The 22,510-nt window shown below is 39.0% G+C and overlaps 2 protein-coding genes across 4 annotated transcripts in view; one reads left to right on the forward strand and one right to left on the reverse strand.

Moving 5' to 3' along the window:
* OXR1 (oxidation resistance 1) overlaps window positions 1-5,630 on the forward strand; it is a 67,774-nt gene extending 62,144 nt beyond the window's left edge. Inside the window, exons 12-14 of one of the 3 annotated variants that reach the window (XM_035893838.1) lie at window positions 1,937-2,032; window positions 2,572-2,645; window positions 3,394-5,629. In XM_035893838.1, the coding sequence (XP_035749731.1) occupies window positions 1,937-2,032; window positions 2,572-2,645; window positions 3,394-3,529 (306 nt within the window). In that variant the 3' untranslated portion in view covers window positions 3,530-5,629. Of the gene's footprint in view, window positions 1-1,936; window positions 2,033-2,571; window positions 2,646-3,393 lie in introns of all 3 variants that reach the window. The other 2 variants (XM_035893837.1, XM_035893836.1) reach the window with 2 other exon arrangements.
* A 6,343-nt stretch (window positions 5,631-11,973) lies between these two features.
* Window positions 11,974-18,343, reverse strand: ABRA (actin binding Rho activating protein). Its single transcript, XM_009638390.1, has 2 exons — window positions 17,592-18,343; window positions 11,974-12,451 (listed from the first exon to the last, which is right to left on the reverse strand). The coding sequence occupies exons 1-2, from the start codon at window positions 18,341-18,343 to the stop codon at window positions 11,974-11,976; spliced, it is 1,230 nt and encodes a 409-aa protein (XP_009636685.1).
* Between the last annotated feature and the right edge of the window lie 4,167 nt (window positions 18,344-22,510).

The raw sequence follows: 22,510 nt of genomic DNA on the forward strand, positions 1-22,510 counted from the left end.
TAGTTCCTCTGTGAGCTAGCAGTAAAACAGAGGTACAGAAACTTGCAACTCGATTCATGGAACTTCAAACTTTTAGACTGAATTTGCTGTTTCACAGTGTATCTGAAAATGATACGGGACTTTAAAAAGTGGACACCTTTAGCTGACTGTGATACTTTATTTCATCACTTCGTAAGTTTAAAAATTTTTCCAGAAAATCAGATTTTAGAGTGTAAATACTGGTCACATGTATGCTTCATTTAAGGAAAGGAACAGGAAGGTATACACACCACCCAAAAACACAACAAAAAAAAACCAAAACCAACAAACAACAAACCATAAATATAAGGAGCTTCTGTAAGTGTTACGACTTAAAAGGAAGGTCGATATATGTCCCACATCTCCTGCTCTGTAACAATGGGATCTCAACAGTGACTTCTAAAATGTGCAGTGCTACCTGCATCAAATTAATTTTGCTTGACATTGTACATTCTCTTTCAAAAATTATTAGAAGTTTATTGCAAGACATCAGTGCTTGAATTCAACAAAAAGCTTTCAAAACATCTATATTGGCATAATTGACTTCAGACACAGTCTGATGTGCATTATCAGGATGTTTGAAGACAATGAGCCCTGATATTCTTCAGAAGACTAGCAATCTTTTTTTCTCCTAAGCAGTCAGTGGAAGATTGTGTATTGAAGGCAGGAGAGTGTTTTGTTTCATAACGAGCATTTTGAAGGAATTTTGTAACAGTGGTTGTTCTGAATTGGTAACTCAGAATTGAGCTCGTTTCTGAACAGGAAACTTCCTGGACCACATAGAATTCCTGAGAAAGAAGGAATTTTCTAACAGTGGTTGTTCTGAATTGGTAACTCAGAATTGAGCTCAGGCAGTCTTTATTGGATGCTTCATAGCTGTATATAACCTTTGAGTTCCAGATCTGAAGTTCACACCTAGTTTTGTGTTTAACAGCTACTATGGAGCTCAACATAGAAAGGAATGTTCGGAAAATCTACATATGGCCAAGTTGTTTCTTAGGATGGGCAGAAGAAAACACTTTCTAGTTTACCTCACTCTCATCAGTCCCATGCTTCTCAAACTCACTGTTTTGTGAACAAAACCACAGAAGCTTTCGTTTTGGTTTTGGTTTCTTTCGTCCTCATGCAGACAAATGAGAGTACACTAGTGGAGTGCTTTAGTACTTGTATCTACTCTGCTCTTGCAGATGTTGAAACAAGCTTCCTAGTAGCAACAGAAATATGATTTTGAGAGGGTTGTACTTCCTGGGGTATAGTCAATTTTGTATAATTATGCAGGGGGTGTGTGTTCTAGTCACTCTTGTTCCTGAGAAATCAATACTACTTTCATCAGGTTTAAAAATCTAATAATCAGTCCTTAGACCTTTTTAACTACTGTTGTAATGTTCTTATTACTGAATATTATAAATACGTTTACTACCCAGCAAAGGCTTAATTAAAATCTCTGTTGTAAAACAGAGTAGCCAGTGCTTACCTGTTATTTGGATTGGAATGAATAAATTACATGAAAAATAACTCTGCTACAGCTGGGAACTTGCTGAAAATAGCCTAGTTCAATTGGAAGAGAAGGTACATATGAAGGAGCAGAATCTTTTGCTCTGAAACTTTAAAATTGTATACATTGGTTCTGAAAACTTCCTGAGTTTAGTTTTATCCCTTTGATTTTTATTTTTTTTACTACATTCACTTTGTATTGAGAAAGAGTTCTCTTACTTTCTTTTTATTGTACCACAAAGCACCATACCATATCTCAATCAATGCACTTGGAACTGTGATACCTTGTAAGGCTTATCCTGCAGTGAATTCCAAATCTGTCAATGTTTACAAACTGATTTGTCTATCAGTTACTGTTGTTAGAGATTCTCAGGTGCTGTGTAACTTTTCTTAACTATTTTCTCTTGCATATTTTTGCTTACAGGTTTTTGGTGCACTAGCGTCTGAACCGTTTAAAGTGAGTGATGGCTTTTATGGGACTGGAGAGACATTTATGTTCACTTTTTCTCCAGATTTTGAGGTATGCTTTTGCTTTTTTTCCTCCCATATGTGTTATCTTAAGGTACTTACTGAGTAAATCTAACAGTAAATAATCTGAAAAATTCTAGGAGTTGGCCCCAAAAATGTTGTCATACTAGTTTTCCCATGGAATCCGCAAATGTACAGTAAATCATTACTATTTGCATAGGGAAAAATGTATTCAACCAACTTTTGTTGTACTGAAGATTTTCTTACTATTCTAAATTCTGCCGGGTATCTGTCTGGTGTTAGACTACATCCTTTTAAAGGGCGTGTCATCTAACCTAAGCATATTTTCTTGATATTTTTCATTGTGTAGAAGTTTCAGTGCTCAAAGAACACCTATTTTGGATTGGTCTTGTTTTAAATAGTATAAAACATAAGAGGAGTTTTGTTTGCATGTGTCTCTTCCCTGAATTTTCTGTGTAAACTAGCAACTGGTACTGTGTCTTTACTGGTGTTTGGTTTTCCTTCCACCCAAACAAAAACTTCAGATATTTTAACTTAATAGTCTGTATTGTTTTGGTTTTTTTATATTAGGTTTTCAAATGGACAGGAGACAACATGTTCTTCATTAAAGGAGACATGGACTCCCTTGCTTTTGGTGGAGGAGGGTAAGTTACAATTTTTTGGTCATTAGAGACTGTTAAAAGTGTGTATGTCTGCACACCTTTGACAAGAAAATTTGGAACTGACTTCAGTTTGATAGCTCAGGACTCAACAGTCACCAGCCAAGAAGGACTTAGTATGTCAGATGCTAGCTTCCTGTGTTCAGGAAATTTAAAAATGAGGCTTGTTTTCAGCATAGTGTGGCACCAAGTTTCAGGTCTGCAAGGTTATGATGCCTTGCATGTGTGTCTTGTGTCCATTCTGAGTATCCCAAGATGGTATGATTCTGAAGGTATGTAAATGTGAAAATTATGTATAACTAGAAGAAGCTTGAATGGAAACTGTACCATCCCAAGATATGCCAGTGTCTTCAGAAATTTATGTTGTCTTGCCCCTTTTTTTTTTTTCCCACCATCCCTCTGGGATGTTTCCATTATTTGTTATCAGCATTCTCCTCACATATAAGAATGCTATTGCACCTTTTTCTTAATACAAATGGAAGGGGCTGGAAACTGAGGAATTCTCCTTAGCTTTTTATTTCAGAATATCTGAAAAGGGATGTTCCCAAATTAATTATAAATCATAAAAAAAAAAGTCATTGCAGCTTCAAATTTATTAACAGCTATGAGGTATTTGTGTTGAAAAAGAGTTCTGTAATTCCTCCTCACTTCTGAATTCTGAATGAAAAATACATTCATAAGTTTAATGCTTACTCCCTCACTCTTTTGCTGTAATATATTATCTGTCTTGCAGAGGGGAGTTTGCTCTCTGGCTCGATGGTGATCTCTACCATGGAAGAAGTCATTCATGTAAAACGTTTGGGAATCATACACTATCTAAGCGAGAAGACTTCATTATTCAAGACATAGAAATTTGGGCTTTTGAATGAGTATTTAGCTATTTCTACAGGGTATTGTCCCAAACCTGACAAGAATCAGCGCAGCTCAAAAATCCCTAGGAGCAATATAATGCACCATTTTACCTTTGGGGTTTTTTTTGTAAGTTTTCAGCATGGCCATCTAACTATTATTTTGAAATAGCAGACTATTTTTCATGCTCTCATATCTGTAATATACTGTCCTACTTTTTCTAAGCTGTAGACACTTTTACAAAATATAGCCCATGTGGACTAAAAATTAACATCAGTTACTCTGAGCCTTGCAGCCTACAAAATTTTCTTATCCTTATTACAGTTGCCTCCCAGGTTTCCCACACACACCTTTCTGCAATCCTGCTAGGGGGCTGCTTCATTGAATATAGGTTATTATTTTTGTATTCAAATTATGTCTATGAATGGAGTTGCCCTCTGTGAACCTGTATAAGAAAGCTGCGTGTGGGTATTTGGCAGCAGTGCTGCAGAGATTGGCCCGGACCAATGATGGGTTAATTCATATGGTGCCACAAATAGATGAGAAGCCTAGCATTCGTTCTTAACACATACTAGTACACATATGGTGAAGTTAGAAGATACCCAAAGTCAACAGTGCCACTTGTCTTGTTTATTGTTCATGTTTAGAAAAAAGTCAGTTAATAGCGTTCTAGCTGCATGCTGATTGTATTAAAGAGTGTTTTGCACATGCTGTTCATGATCTGCAGGTTTGGGACAAATACTGACAATATTGAGCTACATGGCAAGGACTAATAAAATAGCAAGGGAATGTGAGAGTATGATGGTTCCACAAAATTAAAAGGCTAAAGCAAGCAAAACTCGGTGAAAAATTTGTAGCTATAGTAGGGCATTAAAAGTACAGAAACAGATGCATCTTTCTTCAACATAAAGTGTCAGATATATACTGTTATACTGTTGTAGCCGTGTAGCACATCAACTCCAAGAATATAGCTTATTCCTGTCCAAAGAAAAAAAATAGTTGTGATGTTTTTGAGTGGGTCTATGTTGTAAATTTACAGTTAGCACCAGCTCTGATTAAAATGAGATAATGTACTATAGATAGACAACATTGTAATTCAGTAGACTCGTGGAATATGCAAACTTACTGTCATGTGACCTCAAAAAAAATAATGACAGGCTAGAATACAGTTCCAGTAGCTCTTGTCCACTTTTGTAGGAAAATTGATAAGCCATTGTGGCAATAACAGCTCGACAAAACTGTTTGTTTCAAAGCTTTTATTCTATGTTCTGCAAAAACAAAACAAAAAAAAAAAAACCAAAACAAAAAAATTGCTGTTAAGTGTGACAGTGACTGACTTTGTGCTGAAATTTCAGCTATTTCAGATGAACATTGTATATTATCTTGTAAATTAATGTTTAAAGTAGTTTTGTTATTATAGAAAAGTGTTGATTGACGGATTGCTTATAGCACTTTAAATTATTCTAGAAACGGAATAAAAGCCAAATGGGTTGGCTTACGTAGATGTAGTTGTATATTATTTCAAAATACTTACATCTCTGGAAAGTTTTAAAAACTTATTTGAAGACAGCTTACTGCTATGGTAATGAGAAAGGGCAGATGTTTCATCTATACTATGCTAATGCTCAATATGAATAGAAGTACAGGGCTTTGTTTCCTGTCTCTATGTATAGCTCTTTATCCTTATTAGAACTTAGTGCAATGTGTAGACTAAATGTTTACAAAATAAGGAACTGTAAATAAATTGAAATGGCTTTTCTCCCCTTTGGTCTTCCACGCAGTATTATTGTCTTTGTGGAGTTAAGACTGATTATTACAACAACAACAACAACAAAAATCCTGTAATGGATTTTAAGTACTATAAGGTCACAGTGATGTATAGCAAATAAATCTAAATATATGTAAAAACAAACTTGAGTTGGAGTTTATTTAGAAGTTGAAGTTTACTTAGAAGCACAAATGCAGACTACTGCTGCTCATTCAATAACTTTACTGAATATATAGGATGCATTTGCTCATCCTTTTTGGTATTTTTGGTTTTTGAAAGCCCAGTGGGAAGTGATAAGAGTGAAATACGTTGTCTTCAGCCATTTGCAAGAGGGGAAAAAATAGTCTCAAATTGTCCTTGCTGAAAAAACCCATTAATTCAAATGCTTAGTCTCTATCCTAAGCTCATATTGCAAATAAAGCCTATTTTAGATTTTAAATGCTACTGTGAAGAATTTTATAAAGAATAAAGAATATTCTTTATAAAGAATTAGAGAATTATTCTTTATAAAGAATTAATATAGAATTCTTTATAAAGAATTTTATGCTTTGAAGAATTGTATAAAAGCACAGAAAATCTTCAGTAGCAGAATATCTCTGAGTATTGGACCTGTCTTGGAAAGGCACACGAGAGGGGAAAAAAAAGTGGAAATCAAGAATAGTATAGTAAGCACAGAGGCAATCACGCTTGTACAAATACTACATTAGCTAAGGAACAGAAAGACATTTGGGTTAAAGTATAGATGACTGTGATAATACCTTAGGGATGTGACTAGCTGTGTAAAGGATCTACAGAGGGTAATGCATGTCTATTGATGAAGGACCATGAGTTTTCTTAACCAAAGGTGTAGTTAACTTCTGTACAACACATATAAAAGACTCTATAGATTAAATCAAAGGCACTGTCTTCGTGTACCTCCTGCCTTCGATTCAATATGAATTTTCTGCAGTATAATTCCTTTCTATCTTTCCTGGCAAGGTTTGCTTCTATGCTTTTGAAGAGTTGAGGTTTGACATATGCTGAAGGCTTTGTGAGCTACATTTTGAAAGAGTTCAGTGCCAGAAGACTGTGTCTCAGCATACAGTACTTGGATGTATTCATGGAGTAACTTGATGTTGTGCTCAGATATCAGAGATTCTTGCTGTGTCATCTTTCCGCTCTAAATCCTATTAATGTTAATTACTGCTTTTGTATAATCTGAAAAAGGACATGATTTCTCACCTATGGCTTGTGCTTGCATTTTCCTGCTCACCTGTATATACTACATTAGATTTATATTTTTTTTTTTGTATGGGAGTTAGCATGTCTGCATAAAATCTAGTCTTTAAAGAGGAGTAAAAAACATTTACTACTCAATTTCAAATTAAAAAAAGAATCTTGATTTGGATACTCCCCAGTATTCCTCATTCAGGACTTGAATCTTAAATCTCACTTTGATGTTCTACCTTTGTAAATGAACACGTCATCAGGGTGTTCTACTGTTGTCACAGCGGTAGGGAGCTTGGTTAAGGGAACAAACTTCTACTTTCTTCCCTGAAGCATACCTGGTACTGCAGTTTGAGATGGAGCTACGCTGTGGTACTGGAGCAGAGTCTCCAGCTGAGAGAATGCTGTACACTTGGTGTAGTCTGTGCAAACCAACGTGGTCCTGCTGGCTGTCCCACTGCAGTGCCACCACCATCAGGTCTGTTTGAGCTCTGCTTTCTGCTGTCCTGCTTATCTGACAAGCTTTGTAGTCCTTGTTGAGTTTCTGTTGTAATAGTTACGCTGCTAGTAGCATGCACGCTGTTGACCGTGAAACGACTTTCAGCGTGCCCCGTGGTGCAGGAGTGACTTTAGTGGAGATGTTGGTGTGGTGCGATGTGTACACAGCAGCTGAAGTAGCTGTGGCAACAGGGCTTGTCAATATTTGTTCTGTGGTCAATGATGATTGAACAACTTGCCACAAATGTCATACTTTCCACTGCAGCTACCTTTATTTCAGTAGCTGGGTTTAAAAATGAGCTGTAATACTGAACCTTGGCTGTACAGAAACATTTTAAAGGAGGAATTACTGCCATGGAGGAGGGAGCTGATTTCCAGCGGGTGGGACACATCCTGTGAACCATCCGCTTGCTTCAAGCCACTGCAGCAACTGCTGTAAAACTTAAAAAAATACAAAGGTGTGAAAGTCAAATTTATTTCTTCTGATACAAATTCCATGCTGTCACTTAAGCATGAAAGGTGCTTCCAGAATATGGGAAATGTATCTTGCGGTTCCTACAGAAGAGACAAGATTTTCAATACCAAGGAAGGAACTTTGCTTTCCTGGCAAACTGCACAACCCTTGCAAGAGCAACACAAGCCTCAGACAGGAAAATGAGGGAAATGTTATTTATCAGGAGGAAATTTGTTTAAAATAAAACATTTAGGGTGTGAATACAGTATTTAACAAAATAATGTACCAAGCAACCATGAGAGTAACTAAGAGTTACTCACTTGTTATCTGAAAGGTTTAAGGGCTTTATTTTTGAAGTAAGTCAGAGCTAGGAAAACAGGTCTTAAATAAAGCCTACAAAGACTGCTTTAACCAAGCATTTTTTGACCTTTATTATCTTGCTACTTAGAATTTCGGTATAATATTTAAATTCAGCAAAGTTCTCTACATTCCTGTGAAGCTAACAGTTAAAATATAGCAGGAGAGTTAGACTGGATAACTTAGAGAGTACTTTTGTTTAGTTGTGTTTTAATGAATTCAGGTTTTTTTCCTCTACCTACTTTCCAGGGATAAACTTGTCACACATTTTTATGTAAAAAAAGTTGTAAAACACTTAACCTACATGAGATATTTCCATACATCATAAATTATATCAATATTTAATGCTTCTTATACACAAAAACTGTAAATACTTCTCACACTTCACTGGGCTTTGCACAGTGCTACTTACTCAAGGTAAATGATGGAGGACAGTATGAGGCAAATCATTAGTCGTATCACATGTGTGGTTTTCATACCCTATTGGAAACAGATATTCTGACTGGAAACATGGAAAAAAGTTTGGGGTTTTTCTGTTGTTGCATAAAGTTTTTAATACTACATTGGGATAACTATGAATGGGAGGCTTAAGAAGTTATCTGCAGTGAGCTATACATTTATGATGTGTAGTAGTGATTACATTTACACATACAGGCAAGGAGAGATTTGGAGAGGACTTGTGAGCTTGAAGGCTTGTCTTTTTCTCCTTCCCCCCCCGCCCAAGTTGTCAATTGATCCAATGTTACCTTTCCCTAAACCTATTGTCTTGGTTTTAACTTATCTGGTAAGTATAAATGCACATATATCTGGGTGTTCCAATATGCAAGAAGACATCAGCGAAATGAAATATTGGTATTCAAGAAGCAGAGTGCCCCTGGTCCGTTCTGTTGCTGAATGTGTTTGAATAAAAGTTCCAGAAGTTCAGTTCTCTCTGCTACTTTCCATAAAGGAGAAAATGAAAGGTTCCCCATCTCCTCTGTCACTGAACTGCAGTTCAACTGAGAAGTTTGCCCTGCAGCTTAGGTCTGTCCTTGCCTGTCTTGCTCCCAATATCAGTGTACACGTTATATGACACTCAAAGTGTAGTCTTGTCTACAGTGACTTCTGGTGGGCATACAGGAGCCTGCGGAAAAGTCAAATGTCAATAATCTGTTGCTGGCCAATGTTTAAGTGTCTGAAACTCTTATGAATCTCAGCATTAACTTGAGTGCAGATATGCCTGCATTTCAGACATTAAGACTGGGTCAGGAGCAATACTTCAAAGTAAACACTTAACTTGCCCTAATGAACCTGGAGGAAGATGGCTGCACTTGAGAATGCCAGCAGTTTATTTCGGCCAAGTCAGGTGCCTGCCTCCCTGCATCGTATGGGGCAAGAGCAGTGAAATGCCAGAGCTGAGTCTGCTTGTGGTCCTGTCAGCCCAGCGTTTTTTGTCAGTGGGCATGCGACAAGGCAGAGGTGGCTCTCGTGTGAATGAAAATTGTTGGCAGCAATTGCTGCCTTCCTTTCGTGTAACGGTTTCTTCATTAGAAGCGGTGCTCAGCAAGTAGAAGATAGAGTAGAAGAGGCACTCGAACTTCTGTGTTTCTGTCAAAACAGGTGGGAAGAAGTGGAAAAACTTAATTTACTCTTCAGTTTCTACAGGCTAGTTTGTTGGCTCAAGATCTAAACCAGGAAAGGTTTTCGGGCTTTATTCCTACTTCAGCAGTACGTGCCTAGTTGTGTTCCAGATGTTTGCCTGAGGTTGAAGTAGTAGATGGCATGAACTTGATCAAAGCACAAGCTCTTATTCCATGCTGTAAACATGCATAATACTGAAATGCACCTCTTGGTGGTATACTGTGGTTTGAGTGCTTCAGCAGCAGAAATGTAACAGTCCTGCTGTCTCAGGTCAGTGAATGGCAGTAGATGTAGATGGTTTCTTATGCAATGGTGAGGTGCTCTTGGGCTTTAAGTTACACGTGAAGGTAACACTGAAAAAAAAAAAAAAAACAACCAAAAACAAAAAACCCACAAAACCTGTGGTGACCTGTATCTCTGCAGTGTTGTCCTGTGGTAGGATGAGAGTTCTCAGGAGCAGAACTATGTAATTCACTTAATGCTTATGTGCCCTCGGTGTGTATTCTTTGTACAGGTATTTTGTACAAGAACTGTTTCATTTCCATGTACTCTGGAATATTGTTCTGGCGCTTTGGACAGAGAAACTGTCACAGGGAAATATTTTAGCTGCCTGTCAGGAGAATGTACTTACATTTTGAAAAAATACAAGCTAAGAAATGTTTTACTTCACAGAACATGCACATGTATTTCTTCTCTAGCGTGTGGGAGGAATAACACAAGAAATAATAAATTAAGGGCTTTATTTATAGTTCATGTATTCCTTTGACAACCAAATTTCCTTCAAGACAATTTAGACAGCTGTAGAGGTCGTTGTATAAAGACGTAAAGAATAAGGTAAGAATGTGCAGGTAAATATCCTGATATGTAAGGATTACACTTAGAGGTCAGTTTTGCAGGTCAGCTTGAGTAGTTTGAGGCATCTCAAGAAAATGGTAAACAAGTTTCACTGAATCCATTTTTTTTTTCCTTCCTTAGATTCACAACATATAACCGTGCTTAAAATATTAATGATTTGTATAGACTTACAATAGACATAGTAATAAGTTTTTGTATCACTAACTTAGAAACTACTTGATTTATGTGTTCATTAGAGCTTCAAACTTGAGTACCTGTACTCTCATAATAAGTTAGCAACACTTGTTTTATCGCAGAAACAAGATGTTCATACACCTTTTCTTCTGTAAGAAGATTTTGCTCTTTCAGTTTGAAAGAATCTTATGGGGAAAGAAACGGTTTATTTTTCAGTATAGAAATTACTTGCCCAGGCATCTTGCTCTGAAACAAATCCTTTTCACATGAAGCACATTTTTACCAGGATAGCTACTTCTACAGTAGTCGTTTAGAGAAACAGTGTGTCTATATAAAATCCAGTGAGCATTCTAGACCTTACAAGAGGCCTCAGATTTGTGCTTAATACAAACAGTTTTAAAACCTAGAAGTATTAGTTCATTAGCATTTACTCCTCTTCAGCATCACATATGTTATTTCAGTGGCATCAGAATGGTTCAAACACCTAATGCTCTAAAATTAGGCCGGTGTTTCTGTGTAAAGTGAAACACCATTTTCCTTAATTGATATTAGTTATGAACACTGTGTATCTCTTCTCACAGAAGTACATTTCACTGGAAGATGCTGACTGTAGTCACTTTTTTTACTCTACACAACAGTACAAGTACCTGACTGTATTTTATGTTCCATGTTATTTTCCCCCGTATTTATAAGAACCATATTTACATAGATGATGCATTGCACAAAGTTGCATAGGAGGTATTTGCTATGTCACTATCTGTTCAAAACTTTTTTTGTGCATTAAATTCTACTGGGTGTTTTCTCTCCAACAGCCATAACACTAAATGCAAAGCTATCTAATAAATTAGTTATACAAATTATATAAATACATTAAATATAAAACCTCATTTATAAAAAGAAGGATTTTGTCTTAGTTTGTATGTGATATCTAAGATAAAGTTGTGTCAGTAGTTGTCACAAGATAATACTGCAGTAGTCTGCATATCCTGTTTGTAAAGGAAACAAACATGGTATCCTTAATTCCGTTTTCAAATACAACTATTTTTACATGCATTTAAATAGATAAATTCGGAAATGTGTGCACAAGTTCACTTTCACAGATCAAAAACTTGGTCTAAGTTTATCTTGTCATTCAGCTTTTGATCTGGCATGGTTTATATTCCCAATATCCCAGTAATAGTTGGGAAGATCTAGAGTGTAAGAACAAGTAAAAATTGGAATTTATTTGTAGTTATTTATTTTGCTATGGGTTTTTATATTTGGCTCCTTTATATTCGATACAGAATTTTCTCTTCATTTTCCATGTAGTAATTAACTGAAGTGTCCTGCAAGCCCTGCTGGTACAGAGGAAAATCCATTTGGATGCTTTTGTTACCATGCAGTGGTTACAAAATACATATTCAGAAAAATGCTCAATGTCTTTTCTGTGCGGGTAAATGGGGGGAATCTTGTGTCCAGAATGTGCAAACACTAACAGCAGGGGAGAAGTAGAAAAAGGTTTTCCAAAACAAGTTGCTCTTGTTGTACCATGCTTATTTTAATAAAGTAATTATGACATTATCATCCCTCCCTTGCCATAACATTTCTCCCTCAAAGTCCACCAGCCCGTGTTTCCTAGCTCTCATGAGAATCCCAACAACCTTATCCGAAATGCGAACATATCGCTCGAAGAGTTCCCCAAAAGTGACTTGGATCTTGCCGTCAGGCCGTGGCTTAGCCATGGATTCAATGATGAAGCACATGTCTCTAATCTCCCGGTGGATGTGGGCCTCGGCTCTCTTGGCCCTTTCAGCAGTTTTGGTTCCTTCCTTTGGACGTCCATAGCCTTCATCTCCCTTGTGCAGGCGCGTGGACATGGCCAGCTCATGGTCAAACTCCTCACTGAAGGGATTCAGCTTCTGCGTGGCGATGTGCTGGTCGGCCCACTCTTGCCACCTGTCCTTCAGGCTGTTGACGGGGCTGTATTTCCTGTGGGCTTTGGTGCTTGCTTCTTCGCTAAACCTGCTTGCGCTGAAACAAACAAAAAGGGCGTTTGAGCTTTGCATTTCAGCAAAGTCCTGCGTAACTCTTGTGTTAACTCTGTCACCGTGCTTTTCCAGGCGGGATGCTAACCACCAGGTGGCACGAGTTCACTGCTTCTAAACCGCTTCCCTGGGGCTTTTAGTCCATGTTCCAGTTTGTGTTCAAAAGCAAACTTGCTGATCACAGCTTCATCTCATCACATCACCACACTCCAGCTGAGATTTGAGCCCATTTTGACAAATTTTTGCCCAGAATGACTCCATGCTGTAGGGGGGTGATACAGTATGTTGCTGATCACCTGCACTTTCTATACCTTTGGTCAGTCGTGCAGCTCCCTATTTCTGCCTGCCCAGCAGAGCCCAAAATCTGCCTGCCCTGGTGTTACAGATGACAGTAACTGTAAGTGTACGGACTGGGTCCCCAGCTCTTCTTGGCTGAAAAAGAGGGTAGTGTCTATAAGAATCTGTCCCCTGTAATAGATGTTGATGTTTAAAACAACAAAAACCTAATAGAGGGCAGTAGCTCTGCCTGGGCTTATGTATTTGAAGTATGGTCTGAACAAGTATTGAAGTCCAAAATTCACATTCCCACTGTCAGAGTACAAGCCTGGAAGAAACTTCAGGCTACTGGGATTTCTATCAATTAAGTGTGTGTGTGTGACAGTGACAACATCATATTGCTGGATGACTCCAGGCAGACAAATTTTTGATACTCTTTCCTTTAGTGGCTGCTCTCTCACGTCGCCGAGGAGCTATAGATGGTGGAGGAACTATAGATCATACGAGCTAGTCTTGGTGCTGCCTGCATCCTGTCACTGGGTCCATAGAGCTCAGCTAGGGCGCATCTTGTGCTGTGGCTGTGCCAAAGTAATTTGTTTTCTAATATTTTTACTCCCCAGAAGGCTGCTCTGAAACCTCTCCAGTAACATCAGATGAATATTAGCAGTGACACTGGAGAACCAAAATACAGTTAGCAAAAGAGTACAGAGGTCTGCAAACCTGCAGAAGATTTTGTTTCCCTTTGTTTTCTACTAACCTTCTTGAAAGAGAGAATAGGAACGATAGAGATGTCCCCAGTTCAGGTCTGTGCACCAGAAGGATGCCAGCACTGAGCAGCACTATCGTGCTAGAGCAAGAATTGCAGGCAGTTAGTGCCAGGGATAGAAGGAGGAGTAGGAGAGCAGGACCACTCTTTTCACTGAGGAGTTGACATTACCTTGGCTTACCTATACTGATAAACTGTATTTTAAAAGCTCTGATAACACTCTTCCTCCTCTATATAGTGAAAAGCATCGGAAGAATCAAGCAATTAGCATTGCTAAGTCAATGCACCTTTCTTCTGTGTTGTGACTGCCGAGCATCCTGAGAGTAAGCAGGGTGTACGTACCTGTGGTTTTGTGCATGTAAATGATTAACAGGTAGGTGTTGACAGGAAAGCGTTAAAATACATCAGTGGGGTAAAGCTAGAAAATTTTGTTTCCCAACGGTAAAACAAATCCTCCTGTATATAAGCTGTTGTCATACAGAGAAAAGGAAAGATGTGATCCTTTGCCCTGTGCCCTGAATTGTGGCTTCATTGCCCAGAGGAATTTGTGCAACCTGCTCTGGGTGAACCTGCTTTAGCAGGGGGTTGGGCTAGATGATGTCCAGAGGTCCCTTCCAACCCTTGCCATTCTGTGAACTGCGGGCACAGGGTTTGGTTACACAAAGCAGTTTGTCTCCTGAAACCTACGGATCTCCCAAAACCCATAGAAACCCTGTGCCAGCGCGGTCCTAACACCAGCTGAAGCACAGATTGATCGCTTGCCCAGCTTTTCATGAGTGAAGGTATCAGTGAAGGGGAGGATGACCTAAATGAATCAAGATTGCTTAGAAGAAGCTATACCAATGGTCTCAGTGGAGCTGATGAGGAGATCCCATCATGGGGAGCTTATCCCTCAGCTGCTCCCCCTTCTCTCCAAGGGCCGTGACCCCTGAGAAAGCCCTGGAACTTCAGCTCCCCAGGTTGAGGGGCAAGCAGCCAGTGAGCGAGAGAGTGTAACTCTGTAAAGGCTTCATTACGTCTTATTTAACAGTCTGGTAAGTATTCTCTCTTCCTGCCGAAACCTTTAATTCTCTTTTCTAGCTGAATACTGTTATCACATTTCTTATCCTAATCATCTTCTCAGTGGTTGAGAAAAACACCAACATACCTATCGTTTTGCTTTTATCGTGTCCCCTGTGGGTATGGAAAAACCTTACTGCTTCTATTTTTTTTTTTTAAATGCATCTTTGAATTTAACCATTTCTGATGGCTGAAGTGCAATTTTCCCTATTGTTTAGCTTAATGACAAGTGAACACAGTAAACTGTATACACATAGAAGCCTTTTTTTCATGTTTGTACAGCACCTACACAATGGATTGTGGGTCCAAAATGAAGGTGTTGAGCATTAACCTACAGTAAGAAGTGCTTTACCTGTAGCAATCAAAGAAGTTAACCTGTTAACCAGAATGTTCACCCTAAAAGAACTTCCAGGAGAACGTCTGTGTTCCCTATGATCCTTTCTGTAGGGGAAATGCATGGATCCCTTTTTAATGTTTTGAGTTTCATATCACCGTTGCACCCCTTTGGCTCCTAAGCTCCTAAAAAAATTGAGTCCTGATAACAACACTGTAAGTGCAGAAAATGACTTCTGTGTCAGATTTCAGTGGAAGAGAGAGCTGTAAGTAATGTAGAGGGTGTTACTTCAATCATTTGCACCTCAGTAAATATGGCTAATCATTTTTTTTCCCAGGTAGCAGCACTAAAATTAGACATTTGGGGACAACGTATGTAAAGTTTAATAGAAAGATAGATATTTTCTTTCCTCTGTAGCATTTTAAAGTGAGCAATTTGTTTTAATTGTGGTTATTTACTGATAACATCTGCTGCAAATGTATCCTCGTTCCCCACTGTATGTGTGAAATCTTTGGTTTGAGGTCCTAACTTCAAAGGATGGTGCACATGGTCTCTCCCAAAAGCAGGGGCCATGAACTTTCAAGCTCCGGGTTACTGGAGAGTTAGGCTATTAACCATTTGCTCCTTGTGGTAGAAGACTGGTCATCCCTACAGCAAAACATCATTCTAATCCCCGATCTGAATAATTAAAATAACTGTGTGTGTTCAGATAGCTGTGCTAAAAAGTACCGTATGGTTGAAATCCATTACTATGTTAGTCCCAGTCTGGTATCGGTCATGGTAAGCACTTCTTAGTAATGAGGTATAAAACCTGAGCAGTGGGAATGGTACAGCCTCTTTGCAGAGCGATCACAAAGTCTTTTGGCAATTTCCTCAGTGCTAGTCCTAGTTTTTCATTTTTGAAATGGTGATCAGGATATGGTATGAACACACTGGCTCAAGTTGCCTCATGCTCAGCTCGCATTGCGTGTGGGCAGGTGATGGATGCAGAGTAGAAGCAGTGGAGACTCAGGCCCTGCCACGGGATGGCTCCTGGTAGGAACCCATGTCCTGGTGCCAGCCTCTTCCCTCCCGGCAGGCTCAGGCGGACGAGCTCTGCCGAACCCTGCGTTAGTTCAAGTTAGCCTCCAGCTGCCCTCCTGCCAGCATGAGGGCTGTGCCTTGGCCGCAGCTGCGTGCACCCTGGCCTCTCCTTCATTGCCATTTTACAGCTAGATGTGAGGTTTTACACCAAAACAGGTTGGGCTCAATCACACGTTCCTTTCTGCTCTCTTTGTTCTGGGGAGTTACCAAGTCTGTAAAACAGAGGGCTGGAGCAAATAGAGTGTGGTGTCTATAACAGCTACCTACAGTTTTCTATCTTGCAGCATTGGACATACAGATCTTTTAATCTTTTGGATCTTTTTAATCTTTTACTGACAAGAGAGTGATGAATTAGCTTGGCATCTGCCCATTGGCAAGTCTGGCCACAGCACAACTATTTGTAGCTGTCTTCTGGAAAGGTGGTTCTGCTGGAGATCTCTGGGAAAGGAAACTGGAGAATTTCTACCAGCCTATGCTGTTCCTCTGCTCTTCTGGGAGACTTCCCAAGGACTGCATGGGCTATGGCTGAACTACACTTATTTACTACCTGGGCTCCATATTTAATATGCGCCTGCTGTTGCGTAGTAATCTTCAAACATGAGTCTCTTGCTGAAAGAAGTATTACTCAAAACTGTCTGTTGCTATGAATTTCTGCTTAATTCAAAATTTTAAGCAGCACCTCTAACAACTCCATAGGTAAGTAACAGATTCTGCTTCCTTTTTCTTCACACCATGTACAGCCATAAGGAAGCCTGTATGGCAGGAACTTCTACTTCCACAACATACTTAATGAACGTACTTCCCCTTCCTCACCCCTTATGGTACTGTACCCAAAGAGAGACTTTGAATTTGAAGAATCTATTGACAATTTGAATGTTCTTTTCTGTCAAATGATTTGTAAAATATAGCATGATTCAGATCAATCCTGCAGATGTCAATGCAGGCTGGATGCTTTCTAATGTATGTTTGGGGTTCCAACTCCTGTGAAAGTTTCCATTCTTTGGCTTGATGAGTTCCAAATCCATGGAAAGCCTCCAAAGAGAAGCAGTGAACCCATCTTTTGTTAAGATGTGCTTGAAAGTAATTCCTGCAATGTTGATTTTGGACATTCTCAGCAAATTACTCCCAAGAATATTTACAATTTATAACAAGAAAAATAATGATTAAGTACTTGGAAATACTATTTTTCAAGTATATTGCTGTAGAATTAACATTTGCTGAAGTAACTTAATAGCTGTGGGCTTTTGATGAGGTAAAAACTGTTATTCTGAAATACGGACTAAAGTATTAAGAAGTAGCGATTTTGATGAACCAGTAAATCCAGTGTGAAAATTAGATATAATTAATATTTCCCAAATATAACTTGCTGTGTCTAATATGTATGTAGCACATAAAACCCAAGTCAGATGTTGTTGACTAACTACTTAAGCACACAGAGATGTGAAAGGTTTCCTGGATATATTTTTTTTGTTTTCTTCAAGAGTAATAGTTTCTCTTTGACCATTTCCTACTGTTCCCTCTCGCCCCCCCATCTTCCTCATGGAAACCTGTACCTCTCTCAGGGTCTTCTGACCATTTGTGATAATACAATAAAGATGTTTTACTTACAAAGATGGCACAGGTCGTTTAATCCTCACAGCTGTCACCTCTCGGTCATTGTCTTCTTGCTCGAATTTGTCCTCTGCTTCCCCATAGCCACTGTCCTCCGCGTCCAGGCTGTCATCATGGCACTTAAGCAGCAGTTCTTCCCTAGCCCCCTCTTTGTCCTCTTGCTCCACTTGTTTCCAGCCCTTGGTCAGCTCTGTTACCATGTTTGAACACTTTCTCCTTATGGTCGGAGATAACTTGCCACTAAGAATTTTGTCAATAGCACTCGATTCTTCTTTGAGCTTGGCCATCTCTGAGCTACTGTTGTTATTCTCATATCTTTCACTGAGGAGGCTAACATCACCACCCCATTCATAGGCTTTGCTTACAACTGTTTTGGTCACCTCTTTGCTTTTAATGCTGAACTTTTTGAGGGCTTCATCTGACTCCCTTGATTTTTTTTCAGCATCTCTTATTGTCACTGATTCCTTTGCTGAGGATTTCTTGTCATCTTTTCCTTGGTCCCTCTTGACAGATGGAATTGGCCATTTTTCGAAGGATCTTTCTGGTACAGGCTGAGCTGATGAGTCTTCTGCAGCGGGGACCCATCCAGAGGGCTCCTGGGCTTGCTTCGTGTGGTGGTCAGATACCCACTGCTGCCAACCTCTCGCCAAGCTGAAGACAAGGCTGGCCATTCGGATCTTGTGGACGGCCCTTTTCACAGGAGCAGTGCTTGGCTTTTCTTCAGGAGCCATGTTGCTGTCTGCTGCCATGCTGGCTTTGCCTTGCTAAGCACCTTCTGAATGGACTTCCCTAAGTGAATAATGTCCCCTGAAGAGAGCTACAGGGATTTAAATAGAAGCAGGAGCAGTTTGTGCCCATGGAAAATATGTGAAACACTTCTCACAGAGATATAGTATCCTCACTGTTACGGAGGTCTTTTTTTAAAACGCAGGGTTGCATTTCATCACAGCAGATGAATGATGCATGATGTAAACAGGGTGACACAGACCTGCACTGGAAATAGTGGGAAATGAACATCTTTTGTCCCCCTTCCCTGGGACTGTCAATTCTCAATTTGTTGGCAAGGGTCTTGTTCTTCTTCTGGAAGTGCAGATCTTGGGATAAAGATACCGATCAGAGTGTCTGAAACTGCTAAATCTGAAGCGCTGTCAGTTGCTGACAGCTTTGGCCGGAGTAGAAACCCCTCGTCATCACCAGTAAATAGTGGCCCTCGTCATGGAGCGTAAGGCCAGAAGCAGACTATGAATGAGAAATTTTTAGATGCATTTTCTAAAAAGATGCTAGGTGATTTCTTCTTGTTGCTCATATGTCCAAGGAAATCCAGGTTTGTTAATTTTTTAAGAGGTATTTATGTGCTCTATTCCCAGTCATTATCTATTAATGTCCATCTATTTAGCCCGCACCTTCAGGGGGGCCTGGTCACACTATCGTGTCTGGTGTCAGTGCTAAGGATAAGGGAATCACTCTCTCTAGTCTGGGGATAAGTATAGTAAGACTGGCTTGATCAGATGAGTAAATGATCTCCCAGTTTTAGGATTTTTGAAAAAATAAAGTATAGCCTATTTAATTCCTGACTGGTTTTCAAGAAAGTTTTATATAAAACTTAGTGTTTACTTGTATATTATTTACAGGATAATTATGTTTAGTATGTACAGTATAGAAAAAAATCGAATTTCCTATGAAAGCCTGTGATTTCTTTATTCCAGAGAACTTCCTGGAGTATGTTCATGTTTGAATTTGTAAAATTGTTTAGTGAATCCATACATCAATTGTTACACAACAATAAACAGGCATTATCTGAGATACAGTCCTATGGTATCATATGTCTTAGTATAATGTTTCCTAAATAGGAACGGAAAATGGCATTGCTTTTCCCATCCATCATACCTTGCAGCTTAAAGGATGACCTGACCTGTGGCACTTGCTATGAGACACACAGAACTTCAAGGAATTCTGTTGGCTTCGCTGGTGTTACACCAGAGATAAATATGGACTCTTGGTACTCCGTGTTTTTCTCCTCTCTCTATTAAAGGCCGGACTGCTTGAAGTAGGTTAGATCATACCTAGCGTTCGTTTAATAATATAAGACTATATCATACCTTTGACTTCTAGGCAGAATTCCTCATTAATCTGTGAGGTCATTTCCTCTTCAAAATTGATGACATAATGTAAGTCAGTGTTGCTATTTGATATTGGCTCATACTTTTATTTTAGAAAGAAATGTGTCACCTCTGTATACTGTACGAGCTCAGCTATTACCAACTGCATCATAACTCTGAGATGGCATTGTGAGGTGCACTGATGCAATTTGATTAAGAAGAATGTGTTACCAAACATTTATTTTGGTGGCTTTTTAAGGCTAATCAGGAATGGGAGATTCTTGTGTTTAAAAAGTACCCATGTGCGTGCATGCATGCACACAGGGTGGTGCGTGTTCCCTAATATACAAGGAAGATACAAGTGAAAGAAGAGAATCATGCATATGAAGAGTAGGAGTATGACATCAGCTCATCATATCATTCCCTATGATTTCTTGAGTATAAGGGTGGCCAAGGCTTTAGGAATGAGCTGAAAGCTAAATCCGGAGGCAAGGGGTGACGCCAGGTAAGAAACGCAGTGAAACTTCAGTAAAAAGACTGTAGAAGGACAATTATGGAGTGTAAGACCAAGAGGTAGGATCACCTCTACCTGCATCTGTTCAAGCTTCCGTTTTCCTGTTCTTAAAGAGTACCAGCAGTAGACACGCCGCACTCTGCCTAGGCAATCTGTTCTAGGGGTTAACTAGCTTAAATTAAATTTTTTCTGAGGTCTAACTTCCAACTCTGTCACAGCGCTTTAAGCCTCTGTCACTGCCAAGAACAGACAAATCCCACCCTTTTTGAGGCAGCCTTTCTTTGCAAAGACTGCTGTGTTCCTCCTAAATCTTCTAAATAACCTCACTTCTTCCCAAATTGTCTTGTGTTTTCATGATCCCTGATCATGCTTTTGCCAGCTTCTGGATTCCCTATGTTAGGTCCACATCTTTCTTCAAGTGTGATGCCCCAAATGGGGATGATATTCTGGTTTAGGCTTGCCCATACTTTTTAAAAGGAACAGTTGTCTTGTATGTTGTGCTCCTGGTTTGTATTCTGCTTACAGTCCCCAAAGTTTCCAAAGACTTTCCTGTTAAATGGCTGTCTGTATTCACAGAGCTGACTGTTCCTTCATATGTGACCACATTTGTCATTACTAAATTGTGTTCTGATTTGTTCAGATAACTTTTTCAATTTGTCGTGATTAATTTGATTCTTTTTTAATCCCTGTTCCAGTGTTCTTGCAACTTGATTCATGTCTCATAAATGTATTGTTTATTCCACTTTTGGAGTCGCAAGTGAAAACAGCAGGTAAGTACAAAGTAGACACAGTTAACAAGCACATTCAGTTTAAGGAAAAACTATCACTGTTTTTTTTTCATGTCATTTTCCAGTTAATTTTATACTATTCCAATGAATTTTGCATATGATATAAAAATCAAAAACTTGACCAATATCAAGATACATAGCATCTTCTGCTCTTGCCCATCTTTGGGGGTTGGACCAGATGAACTCTGGAGGTCCCTTCCAACCTCAGTCATTCTGGGATTCTGTGATCTTCCAAACACTGCTACTTTGCTGTAAAAAGAATTAAGATTGGTTTAATGTAATTTGTCAAATCAAAATTGCTTGTAACTGTCCTTGTTACAAAGGCCTCTGCTAGGTAGTAGTAGTTGCAAGTAGTTGTGTTGAAATTTATGGTACTAAAAAAGAATTTCGTTCCTGAGGGATGTTTGGAAATTACAGCACATTTCAAAGAACTTCTTAATAAAGAGACTTCTTTTCTTCCAATGGACTTGACCTTGGTGCACTGGTCATAGTCCCACAGACTTAATGCTTACACAGTTTATAGATAAATGACAACGAAAAGTTAAAGACTAATGAAATACACCAAGATTACAGTTCTAAACTACTATTAATTCCATGTTGCATGACAATATGTTAAGCAAGTGTTTAGTTTAAATTGGTCACTATTTTAAGCTAAAGTTATAACATCACAGACTTGTCCAAAGTGCCAGTGAAACTTTAATGTAATTATTCTGAGGATAACTAAATTTATGATACTTAATTTTAGGGTGTATGATGATGTTGCCTTGAAAGTGTTGAATGGTGTCTTATTTTATACAGTGATGTTGCCAGCAAGAAGTTAATCATAAGAAAAGTATAAATAATGTCTGAGTCATCCAGTCAGATTCATACTTTGAGGGTTGCTTACTTTTCATATGTTTTACTGCAGTAAGAGTAGAATTTATTACTTCATGGTTTTAAATTTTTATTTTTAGTGGAACAAGCCAAGGCTACACCTGAATTTCTGTGCCTAATCTCTCTACTGGCACTTCTAAAAGCCAATAGCTGGTCCTTAGGGCACAGATATGGTTTAGGCTGGCTGAGTCTGGACCTAATTTTCTGTATGTCTTCCATACCTCATGAGGTATACGCTGATGCACAGCAAGGCTTGGTGAGGATGACTGCCACAGACTTTCAGAAGTTCAAAACCTGTGCTTGAACTCAGAGTTGAGGACGATTTATTGCAGATGGTATATAGGAGGAATAGCAATTGCAGAAAGTAAATAGATGAGTGGGCTTGAAACTTAACGTTGAAAGTTGTAAACTGCCTTCTCCTTGCCCCTGGCTGCATACAGTTCTGCGATTTAATTTCTTTGACATCTTGCAACAAGCCTGCTCATGTTCCTAGGACCTTGATGCTGCTTTTGGATAGCTGCATTTCACTTTATAACTCTGATTTCCTGAATCCAAAGTCATGAAAGACCAGCTGAGAGGTTGCCAACGTCAGTGTTAAAAGTTGGGATTTTTTTTGTTGTGTGGGTTTTTTCTCCTCCCCAC

This window comes from Egretta garzetta, unplaced genomic scaffold (assembly GCF_000687185.1).
Source record: "Egretta garzetta isolate BGI_Z169 unplaced genomic scaffold, ASM68718v1 scaffold154, whole genome shotgun sequence".
In the NCBI taxonomy this organism is placed as follows: domain Eukaryota; kingdom Metazoa; phylum Chordata; class Aves; order Pelecaniformes; family Ardeidae; genus Egretta; species Egretta garzetta.

What these genes read in the sequence shown, in the direction of transcription:
- ABRA (XM_009638390.1), bottom strand. Translation starts at nt 18,343, where the DNA reads ATGGCAGCAGACAGCAACATGGCTCCTGAAGAAAAGCCAAGCACTGCT. An exon ending in AAACGACCTGTGCCATCTTT is followed by an intron (nt 12,452 to 17,591) that starts GTAAGTAAAACA and finishes TGTTTGTTTCAG; the next exon opens with CGCAAGCAGGTTTAGCGAAG.